Genomic DNA, 12149 nt, shown 5'->3' on the forward strand with positions numbered 1-12149 from the left:
TCAAACAATTTGAAATAGTTGGTTTACATTCTTTAAGTGGTAGGTACAAAGTGCGCTAGTAGGAACCTGTTACTGAAGTCCAAGTGTCGAAGCTATATACAAAATATCTCTCATATGGTAATTTTCTTCGATACGTTCCTATTACGATTAGTATATAGAACCCGGACGATAGAGGATTCCGAGATTAAATCTAATCGGGTAGGCTATGGCAGTTCGTAAAGCCAGCTTAGGTGCGCATTGGAATATTGACACATTGTCTATTGTTTATACTTCATACGATATACTCGGCTTTTGTGTACCAGTATTATATTAATACTCAATTCTATACTATGTAATCTATTCTCTAGTCTATAAATCTCGAAAATTGAACAACAATAATGAGGTAAGTGACACACAGACTACAATAGCTCAGAGGTAGTGACATATCGATTTTGATGACTCCCCACAGAGCATATGCAAACTCACTGTCTTGAGTCAGTTGGAAGAAGGCCTTCAGCTTACGGCGTTCGTATTTTCCTGTAAAAAATCAGATTTTACGTTCGTAATTATATTGTGTTATGTCGAAAAATCTTGTGTATATTTCTATAATAATAACCAATCCTTTTTTCAGATAAAGTGTACATAAATTAATTAGAATCTGTTTTAAATAACAAATTTTATTCGTTTATTGGAGCCGGCAAAGGCAGTTCTTCTTTGGGAAAATACTGATAAATAATTTTATCCTATTTTGTGAATAACAATCTGTGTAAAATGTATGTACAGACTACATAAATTTTACACAGAACTCACGATATTACTTATATATATCGCGAAGTTTATGTTACTTGAATCAAGATTTTGCTACAGACTGAGTACGAAAGTACACCAACACACACATTAAAAGATCAGATCAAACTTCCTTTATTATAAAAACGTATAGTTTGTTCCACTGATATATTTTAGCTTGACAAGAATTATAGTTTATTCCTATGTATATCTATATCAAGCCATCCCGGGCTTGCCACCTTTTTTGGATACAATATTAAATTATCGATAATATACTGCTTCGACAGACATTAAAAAATGAATCGGTTCGTTTTTTGGATATACGCATACAACTTACGCCCGAACCCAATAACCTATCTCAATCCATAATCCACCATCTGAGATAGTAATCTTAATCCAAATGTTGTAACAAGTGTGCCAATAACCAATCAACGGATTGTAATAGCCATCTGTAGATACAAGCTATCCACGGGAGGTCGTATCGGTGTCTGTGGATAGACCTTTGTATGAAAATGACAGATGACGAAAGCTCGATTTCAACAGTAAATTATTGTAACAAATTTTAACTTACACCAGTTTTTTAAATAATTAAAAAAACTGTTTCTTATGTTTTAATACACATTTATATTTTAATTTTATTTGTATGGTTTTGTTTACTTTATTTGGTTTACATATTTTATTATCAAATATGAGTGAAAACTCGGTAAAACGACAAAGAGTATTTTAAGCTTCGCCAAAAATGGATTGTCTTCGTAGGGTTTAGTTATTGGGATGCAGATAGGAGATCGATCGATGTCACGGTCTGATCTCAGCTTGTTTTCAATCTGAGATTGTGGATTGATTATTAGGTTTGGGCGTTAGTAAACTTAGATGTATAGTCCGCGCCACTAGTCATTGCCGACGGGAACCCGGGAACTAAATTTGTCGTTACAGTGAAATATTATTTTATTCATTTTAAGGTAAAACATTAGAAGCAAATCTTGGAGACTAGTTCGCGAATTTCATATTAATTTATGTTACGTTGGGGAAAATTAGCCTTGCACCTAGCACTAGCAACATATTACTACGCCGTGCTACGTCTCGCTAGCGCCGCGTCTATCGGCACTCTGTGGTGGCGTGGACTCTAAAGAAAGAGATACAGAAATCTGAGGGACAGACCAAAAAATTGTAGCTCCACTGGTGTTTTATGTAGTGTATTTAATCAGGACGCAAAATAAACGAATGCTTTAAAAAATGACATGACAACTTACTTCACATTTAAGATAAGGGATTGAAAAATAAAAGTATTCCAAAAATATTAAGGTATGTACATACCAAGTGCTTTAGTATTGATAGCATCATGCAGCATCGTCCGCATAGTAGCGACTTGTGTGGTCGTAATATTTGAAAAATAGCAGGGCATTATAAACAGTATTGTGAACTTCATACAATATACTATTGCGTACGTTACAAGGTATTTTACAAACTGAAACAAATAACATTTAAGGTAGCATTTGCATTATAATCTGAATAGAAAATAATTTGGTATTTTTTGATAAATTGAAAATAGATTCATTTGTTTAATCTTCAAACAATATTCAAAATCTCGAACCTTAGAGTATTATACTCATTATTAGGATAAATTTAATATTAAGCTTTTTATAGGTTAAAGAAAACTTAACATAAAAGAAAACATAAAAGTGCTCCATTAATTTTCTAACTTTTTCATTTATTTCGTACAGATTCTATTACATTATTTTTTATTGAATAAAAAGTAACTCATCAAATACTTACAAATTTTTTTTCCTCGTCCGTTTGTTGTACAATTGCAAAAACATTTTTAAGTAGCATTATTGATGTTAATCCGGATGCCGTAAATAATAACACCATCTGCAAGTATGTATATTTGATAATAAAACGAATATATGCCATAAAAATAGTATGAAAAGGACAGTTGCAGATTCGGCTCATGTTACTTACAAAAAATATAGGTTTTGTATTCCCCGTTTTCCTCCTACAAACTTATTTTTGTAGCATTAACTTATTAACGTCGAAGGGTGCGTCCACATCTGGCGAATGCGCCGCAAATGTGCAGCCGTTTGTGAGCTGCGCGTGTGCAGTCACGGCAATGGTTATGTGCGCCTCTTTAGCGCTACTCATGTAAGGCTCGTATAAGGCGCGCGAACTGCGAGCAAACAATTCTCGCGCTTACACGTCCGTTTACTGGCGTGGACGGAAGGAAGACGCGAGCTGCTAGCGCGCCGCTCGCGCGCTATTCGTGTACGGCGCAGGAGCGGCTCCCGAACAAAAAAGCACGCACGCAGCTCGCGAGCAGTTTGCGCATTCGCGGCATATTCGCCAGATGTGGACGCACCCTTAAAAGTACCGTTTTTTACTGCAATATTTGTGCGACGAGACGAAACGAAACGAGAACATGATTGTGACACAATTTTATTGACTGTCGATTAAAGTCTAATTGATTGGTAAAAAAAATCATAAATTCACTATCAAATAACAAAGAAAAAACGCGGCTACTATATTAAGATCCGCTCAAGAATAATAATGTAAACATTTCTGCGATATACGTATTTATTTGATTTAAATAGACTCATTTACTTACCGGAAAATTCATGGCAGAGTTGAGTTTTTCCGAACACGTATGAAGCAAATCATAAGCGTTGTGCAGGTGACTGACATCCAAGTTGGCGTTATACGACAAGGCTTCAAGTTGATTACTCGACTTTTTCTTTCGTAAAAATAGCTTCCCTACGTGCCCCTTTATTATCTTAACGCGTTTCAAAATCATCGTAAGTAGAACGCAAAAAAATATAATTTCTGTATCGTGACAGAGGAACGCCAAGTTCATAATTAAATACGCGTAATTTACAAGTTTATCGCCAATTATATTCTCAAAATTGAGAATATAAAGTAGGTCTAGGGTTAAAAGTATAGCGAATATAAAAATATACAAAAATAAATGTAGTAAAGTAAAACTGGCGAGTTCAGGATGATTTTTTATATTTAATATGTTATCAAACATTTCGATTTTCTCAACGAATTTCTTAAATGTTTTCTTGTATAGTACCATGGAGTTGAAAGATAACAGAGCAAATTCTATTACCACAGTATTCCTAAATACAATATAGGTCGCACTAGTCATATCATTACCCAACATTACATACATGGTCAAACATGTGATAATTACGGTATATAAATATCCAAGCGAAATTATATATTTATCACTGAAAAATAAATACAGTCGATTTATGCCTACAACCATTTGCAGTCCAAGCAAATATTTAATTTGATGTAGAACGTGGTATTTAGATTCGACTAAATTATTAATTTTTGGGGCCCCACGTGGGGCCACTTTTGAACTATTCATTTCGAGAGAAACCATAATACTGAATACGAATACCTGTGATGGTTAAATATTCATTTATTATTTCATGAATGGTTTACAAATGACCACGCCTAATGAATTATTGGTAAAAGCTTTCATATTGCTTAATGAACAAATACAACAGTTTTTCCATAATAGTTATTACTTTTATTATTGGATTAAAATTTAATTTGTCAAATGTATATTAAACTTTTATCGAATAAACATTAGGCTGATTAAACGAATTGTGCATTAGATATATTGTTAAATATTTTAAACATTTTCATTAAAAAATCGTTGTGCCTTTATTTAATTTAAAACTTGATAAATTATATAGTTGGTAGGGGAGTAAAAATCATGTACAAACAGTCGAGGGATTTCCGAAACATAAACTTAGGAAAGCAAAAATTTAAGTAACGTACAATACAATAAAGGGATTCCTCGTACAACATAAACGAAAGGGGTTGCCAATTAATCCCCCAGTTTTTTTATTAAAAAACAAAATGTTGTTTAAATAACCCCCCTCCCGCCCATGTAACGCACTGTAACGTTTCAAAAGACTCCCCCCTCCCCCCAAATTGCGTTACGTAATACTTGAACGCTCCCTAGGTAGTAGGTATAATGTAAAAATAAACAAGTGATTTTTTCCAGCGTACAAGCTTACCCTTTGTATATACGCTAATAACAACAGATATATTTGAAGTCTATTGTTTTATGTCATTGTTGACAAAGTCTAAATATAAAATTGCAGTTCTACAAATATTCATTATTCGAATTTATTTTAGGCTTGTTGAGAAAAGAGATGTTCACTGTTCGGTCCTTGCTACATTAGCATGTGGGTAGTTACAAATTTATTGGTCCTACCCACTATGGAATTGAAAATAATTCTAATTCTGCTTCAGCAGAATTGGTAATATTACACCACCTAACAAAACTCTTGTTATAAAAAAAACTAATTGTGTCAAGCTTTCAAGTATGTAACGTTAAAACGCTTTTGTAATGTAGCAAAAACTTGCTTGAAGCTTCTGTGCTTTGACCGAAGTAATCTTTTTGAATCGACGTTGATCAGATAAGTTTTTTGTAATGTCAAAGGATTTTGATACGCTTATACTTTATAGGTTACCTGAATAACGTACCTAAAGTTAAAATTTATTGCCCTCGTTTAGAGGCAACACAACACCAAAGAGGAAAAGAGAAATCACGATCAAACGCTATCGTTAGTTTTTTTGTTTTACGTTATTTTTATTTCGGTTGTCACTGGTGATACTGTATTTGTCAAATTAATTTATTTAACGGTAAAAATATATTAGTCTCTTAAAGAAAATTTGTATATGTGTTTGCTATTTGTACCTACTCATAGACACAAGTATGATGTAAGTATGGAGTTTCAGTACCATCAATAAATATAAAAAATACCTGTGCTCTGTAAGTCTCGATGGCGATTCCAATGATGAAACCAATAATGAACTTAACAATTGGCAGAATTCAATATCGCTAACCTCGCTTACAATAATTGGGAACTAGCCTATTCTGAGCATAGATTTAATTTGCATAATTTATTTCCATCATATTTATTAGCTACATATCGGCGTCATCTGTTTTCAATTGTTCTAAAACCCCATGACCAATACAAGGTTCGCGATATTGATTTTGCCAATTTAATTATTTAATGGGTAAGGGCACAGAACTACAGTCATAAATGACCGATTGAATAATACCGTAGCCCACATGTGAGGTCAGTACCAAAGGACTCGTGAATCAGTTCTTTGATTGCAGTCCGTTACTTATTGAGGTACTCTTAAAAGGTATTTAAAAAGACAAATGCAAGCATGAAGCAAAACTCCTTATAGTATTTTTTATTAGCTAAACATTTTCTTTTACGAGGAAGTGATTATCTTAATGAGCTCTCGTTAATGGCGGTTAGTATTGTTTTTCCTCAAACGTGATTCACTTTGGACATTTTTTCCGTTGTACTTTTAACTGATTTTTTTTTTAGTTTAGTTACGATATACGACCACATTACTGTGGTATCAGTAATCTAATATATAAAATTCTCGTGTCACAATGTTCGTTCCCATACTCCTCCAAAACTGCTCGACCGATTCTTATGAAATTTCTTATGCATATTCAGTAAGTTTGAAAATCGGCAAATATCTATCTTTCAAACCCCTAAATGTAAAGGGTGGGCCCTAAATTTTTAATTTTTAGATAAAATTTTTTGTTTTTATTTTTTTATAATACAGCATACAAAAATACATACAACCCTTAATTGTCACCTCTCTACGATCAACCCCATTTTTTTATAAAAGTAGATAGTTATTTTTATTGAACTAAAAATTTTTTTCCTAGAAATAATATACATGGCAAAACGACGTTTACCGGGTCAGCTAGTATTCTTATAAATTTATCTCTTATTTTGAATTTTTGTTTGAGTGCCTCTTTTCTTTAGATTGTCGGATTTGCGGACAATTTTAACGAAACAATATTGAAATAACTGTAGTCCCTTAATAATTTCCAAACTTACCTTAATTCTGAAGACAGTCCTTTGTTTTGTAAAAGTTACGTGCTCGCTTTGTATTTTTACAATTTGGCACGGAACTTCTTAAGGACTTTGTTATTTGAATTCTTCAGCACTTTTCACATAATATCAAAGACTATTTGAGATTTAAAAAGAAAATAGTTTTACAATTTAAAGTAGTTGTAGTAGTAGATATAGCATCTAGAAGAGGCGCCCGTGTACAATACATTTCCCATATCGCATTTGAAGAACTGTCTACGTGGAAACACGATAGAAAAATGGAATCACAGATATCGAGACGGTGAAACAGCTGCAATAACCAAGTTATTCCTTCCAAATGTTGCTTCGGCCTTTTCGATAATTAAACAAATGAAACCAACGGGATTGATTACTCAGATGTTGACAGGTCACGGTGGCTTCTTGTCGTATCTTCACAGGTTCAGGGTTAGACAAAGTGCTGCCTGTCCTTGTGACGATGCAGCTGAAGAGACAGTGTTGCATGTTCTGACCGACTGTCCCATGTATGGATACGACAGGTATAATGCTGAGCAAGCTATGGGCATGAGGGTAACGGAGACGAGTTTGAAGGGAATAATGCTCAATGTTAGGTTGAGGGGCATCTTTTTGGGATTTGCTGTGAGGGTCATGCAGGGGGTTGTCAAAAGAAATAGGTAGTAGTAGAGTAGTAATATAGTAATAGAAAGTAAACATTCGGGTTACCAATACATTTATGTAAGCTTTTTAACACCTCCGACGACTATATAGTCGGGGAATAATCTGGAAACGTTAAAAAAAAAAAAAGTAGTAGATATTAGAATACGGCCCAGAGTTTAAGGGAAAACTCACACTTAAGCCTGTCAAATTATATTTGACATATGGGAGTCGGTACACTTCGGTTCTATAATCAAGTAATGACTTGCTTTTATCTAAATTGTATTAACGGCTGTAAATTCGAATGAAGCTTATATTAGCTCTGAAGAAATAACATGTCGATTGGGAGTTAAATAAATTTTCGAATTTTCTTTTAAAATCCTACCGCTGTTTGTGCCTAAAATTACACAATTGTTCAATTATTCCAAGAAATCTTCAACTTTCATAAATTAATATAGATGGCGGTTCATAATCGCTCGCTTTTTGATAGTTAATAAAATTCCATAATAGCAAAAACATAATCATATATAATAAACAATGAATTCAATAAGGAACCATTTTAGATAGGAAGGAAGCTCTGACCTTAGTTCGAAGCCAATAAATCAAAGCCTTTTTATCTAAAAAATAATTTTTCCAAAGAAAAAATAAAAGGGAATTTGCCGCAAATTCTGCCAAGATAAACTCGGGCATTGTAATGGACAGCGTTCAACCATTACTAAGTATTTATTAGCTATCAGGAGAAATTCCTTGGCGGCTCGGATTCTTTCTTCGTATACTGACAATGTCGTCTTAGGATATAGAGGATTAAGTCAAGGTAATTGCTTTGAGAAATTGAGTGCAGAATGTGTTCTAAATAAATAAAAACAAAAGAAGAACGGTAATTCTCAATTGTGTTAATTACACTAATGGACTCATAAACTGCATCAAACTTCAGGATTACTTTGAAGTGATTTTTTTAATAAGAATGCAATAAAATAATATTAAATATTTAATAAGGGCATATTTTGAAAATAGCAAAAAAGGCGTTGAAATATAAGCGAGTTTTTGGGTTAAAAACAAAACAAAAATGGGAATTTCTAACGTAAATCTCCTTGTACCCCTTGAACGTGTAGTTATTATTGCTAATCTCTAGGCGCTAAGCTAGCCTTTTGTTAGTAGTAGTTGGTCGAAGCGTTTATTTTCTGAAAGAGATTTTTCTATTTTAAACTTGAAGAAGGATTAGTTAGACCTGTGATATTGTTGGAATTAGATAATATTCGAGTATAATTATTATCTATTTGGGCTAATAAGCACGTGTGAGTAATCTGTATGTTTGTTTCTTCCCAAATTTTCCCGAAACAAAATATATCGAACACTCGTTACTTATATTAATATGGTATATTCCAATTTAGGGTATTTCATAATCGATTCAGTCGTTTTTATGTTCACAGTATCTGAATATGGATCAACAACAAAAGCTTTGGTATTGGCCTCAGACTTCTGTATCTTGTTCGTGATTTTCTTAATGGGCTATCAGCCTTCTGTGCGTACATAAACAGAAAGTCGATTGTTCCACAGAGTTAGAACCTACGACCTTCGGGATGAGAGTCGCACGCTGAAGACACTAGGTCAACACTGCTCTTATCAAAGAAGCTTTTAGTGTAAACTTTATGATTTTAAAAAATACATCAAAAGAGCTTCCTAATCATAAATAATTGAATTAAGCTGATATTATTATTAATTGAGCTGTGATACTTTTTGACATTCAACATCTTTTGTCTTCAGTCACCGTGACCACGCACGCGAAACGTCGGATAAATTTAAAATTATGTCAAATAGTTGTAAATTTATAATAATACGTATAACTTTAATCCGGTAAAAAGCGTTTTTCTTTAATTGAATTAAATTTTGCATTATTAAGAGGCCAATATAATGAGTTTAATTTAAAAGGCAATCGAGATGGCCAATCAAGGTTATTTACGATATGAAACGTGAGGAAAATAAAGTAAAAAAAGAGCACCCGCGGGCTCGGCGCTTTAAAAATATTTTCTTATAGTTCAAGGTTGAGGGAAGTAATTACTAAAAACCTACCTTTAACATGAACATAACATTTAATAATTTTGACAGGACATAGGCTCAACGTAATTGTAAGGGTCTGTTTCACAATGTACGGATAAGTTCTACATAAGTTCCAAATTAGCTATTTATTTCTTATTGGTAGGATAAACACTATTGTTGCGTTTCACGACTGTCAGATAGCGCTATTCGTCACATAAAGTCCATCATAAGTTATGAGTCCGATGAATGTCAAATAGCACAATTTATCTTCCAAATAATTTATGTGTTGCATAGCTATTTGGTACTTTATCCATACATTGTGAAACAGACCCTTAGTATAATTAATTATTTCGTGAATTCTAATTCTAAGTGTAACTCGAAACCAATTGTATGTTTACTGTTCATATAGTTTGTTTTCAATTGGTTTCGATTCATTACAATGTTTTACCTTAACTGAATATTTATTTAGGAAAAACTAGCTTAAGTTACTGAAATATTACATACTGACTTTAAAAATAACTATCTCTATTTAGATTTGCTTTTAAACTACTTATAATTAATACTTATATAAAATATAAATTTGGCTATACTAAAAATATCAAACTATTAAGTAATACATCATAATTTAAAAAAGTTGTTCATTGCATGGAAATTTCATGAATAAAGGAAAGCTAAAGTGACCCAATTTAAAAGAGGACCAAAATAAATACGATAAGGTTCCATGTTTTAAGATTAAAGTCGGTATCTGTTATGCACAGTCGCCAATTATACAATTCTTTCCATTTCGAAAAAAGGCTGTAGAAGTCGTAATTGTTGACTTCCATCAAAATATACTTAAAACGAATTAGCAAGCATTAATTGTTAAATCTCTTTCCATCTTTCCATATAAGATGAAAAGAGAAAGAGAGGTAGACCACAAAAAAGGTGGGACGACGACATTATACAAGTCGCGGGAACAACATGGGGTAGAGTGGCCGTAGAAAGGCCAGAATGGAGAAGGCTGGAGGAGGCTTTTGCCATCTGGCAAACGGACACGCAAAAGTGGAAGAAAAGTACAATATACGAAAAATAACAAAAATAATGGCATGTCCGAATAGAGGCTATAATAATAAAAATAATAAAATTGTTAAATCATCTTTAGTATCATAACTATATTTATGTAAATATGTTGTGTCATCCAACTAACAAAACGATTATAAAAGAGATTGTTACACTGAAGTATTTAATATTCGCCAAAATGCTAGGAATATTATTTTATAGTATTTATAAATGTTGGCCCTTAGGTTCGTTTCTTTTGACATACACACCACCAATATGTGTTTATGCCAAGAAGTGATAAATTGTAATTGTCCAATATAATTAATTATATACATATTGATGTTTATAGCCTTGTTTAATTAAAAAAAGAGTGTGTGTACTTATGTACACGGGTTAGAAGTTATACTTCTTTGGAACAACATAGTTGGAATCAACAGAAGCAATAATTAAGAATTATACATACCTACAATTAACCTCAAATCTCTAAATGCACTCAAAACAGTTTATTCAAATCAGTTTTATCACTAATATTCAATATATATAGATATACTAATAAATAATAAATTATAATTTGTAAATACTATCACCGTCGTATATAACATTGATTTAATAAAAACACCAAAATAATATTTATTTATTCACACTGTTTAATTGTACTGTTAAGAAACACGTGTTCTAAATATAAAAATAATAGAATATACAACTTGAACATAGTTATACATAACTTCAAAAATGAATTTTCGCATAGGTAACAACATAATAAATTTAAAAAAAATCAAGATGAGAAGATGAGCCTAGAAACTAAAGACACAAAGAAATGGTGGACTCATAAACTCCACCCGCCCTAAATAGATTTATTAGAATGTAGAATGTGGTCTGTGTACAAATATTTTACAAAGACTTTGACATTTAAAACTTGTCAACCGACAGAACACTCGCCTTGAGTAAATTAACCTTTGGAGCAAAAAATGCAGGGTTACCTCCGACGGTCTGGAGTATTCACAAATTACCTATAATAAACAGCGGGGAGCAATTTCCCGCGGTGCCGGCTAATTTGTGTAATGAAAACACCAAGTACTGGGTCAAAATTAATTTATAAAACATGCAATACATTTTTACGAAAATTATTTACATTTAAAAGCCTAATGCTTTGTTTAGATTCTTTTTATTTTAGCGAATAACTGCAGGCGAAACGAAGGATAGTTTATAAAAGTAACAATATCACAAAATTGCCCTACAAGTTAAGAATTTGCGATTTAAAGAATGTAGTATTTTCTGATAAATAAATAAATACATAATAAAAAACTAATTAAATTAAAGTTGTTACCACGGTTTTAATAATGTTTTTTGGAACATTGAACAAGAATGATCAAAACTTTTTTGACCTTAGAAAGACCTTAATATAGTTGGAAGCCGCTCAGTACTTTCAAAATGATTTTTTATACAACATCGTACTCGGTGACGACGATGACCTATGTTCTACCTCATTTTAAAAAAATACGTATTTTTCGAGCAGGTGTAGTGTAACCTCCTTACATATGACACCATTTTCTTATTATTGGTTTGATACTGCTGTTACCATGATCTGAATACATTCGTATTTTTTTCCTTCAATAAAGTTCACAAAAAAGAGTGAGACTTTACATGAATTACAATCTAGCCTCAACAAGTTTTGGCAAATAATATTATGTTGACTTAATTTTCTACAATACTAATGAATAGCTTAAACTAAGGTAATGTTCATTAACAGTCTTAGTGTTCTATAATGATTTGACACTC

The 12149-nt window shown here is 32.5% G+C and overlaps 1 protein-coding gene across 1 annotated transcript; it reads right to left on the minus strand.

Moving 5' to 3' along the window:
• Window positions 1-343: 343 nt before the first annotated feature.
• LOC125049699 lies at window positions 344-4039 on the minus strand. The gene is made up of 3 exons (XM_047649121.1): window positions 3365-4039; window positions 2080-2230; window positions 344-516 (listed from the first exon to the last, which is right to left on the minus strand). Exons 1-3 carry the CDS (start codon window positions 4022-4024, stop codon window positions 344-346), a joined length of 984 nt encoding a protein of 327 aa, XP_047505077.1. The 5' UTR covers window positions 4025-4039.
• Window positions 4040-12149: the final 8110 nt, after the last annotated feature.

The sequence above is a fragment of the Pieris napi genome, chromosome 5 (assembly GCF_905475465.1).
Source record: "Pieris napi chromosome 5, ilPieNapi1.2, whole genome shotgun sequence".
Lineage (NCBI taxonomy): Eukaryota > Metazoa > Arthropoda > Insecta > Lepidoptera > Pieridae > Pieris > Pieris napi.

Bases quoted from the DNA above. Each gene is read 5' to 3' on its own strand.
- LOC125049699 (XM_047649121.1), bottom strand. From the start codon at position 4,024: ATGGTTGTAGGCATAAATCGACTGTATTTATTTTTCAGTGATAAATAT. The intron at 2,231-3,364 runs GTAAGTAAATGA...TATTTGTTTCAG, and splicing joins ACTCTGCCATGAATTTTCCG to TTTGTAAAATACCTTGTAAC. The intron at 517-2,079 runs GTATGTACATAC...GATTTTTTACAG, and splicing joins TATCAATACTAAAGCACTTG to GAAAATACGAACGCCGTAAG.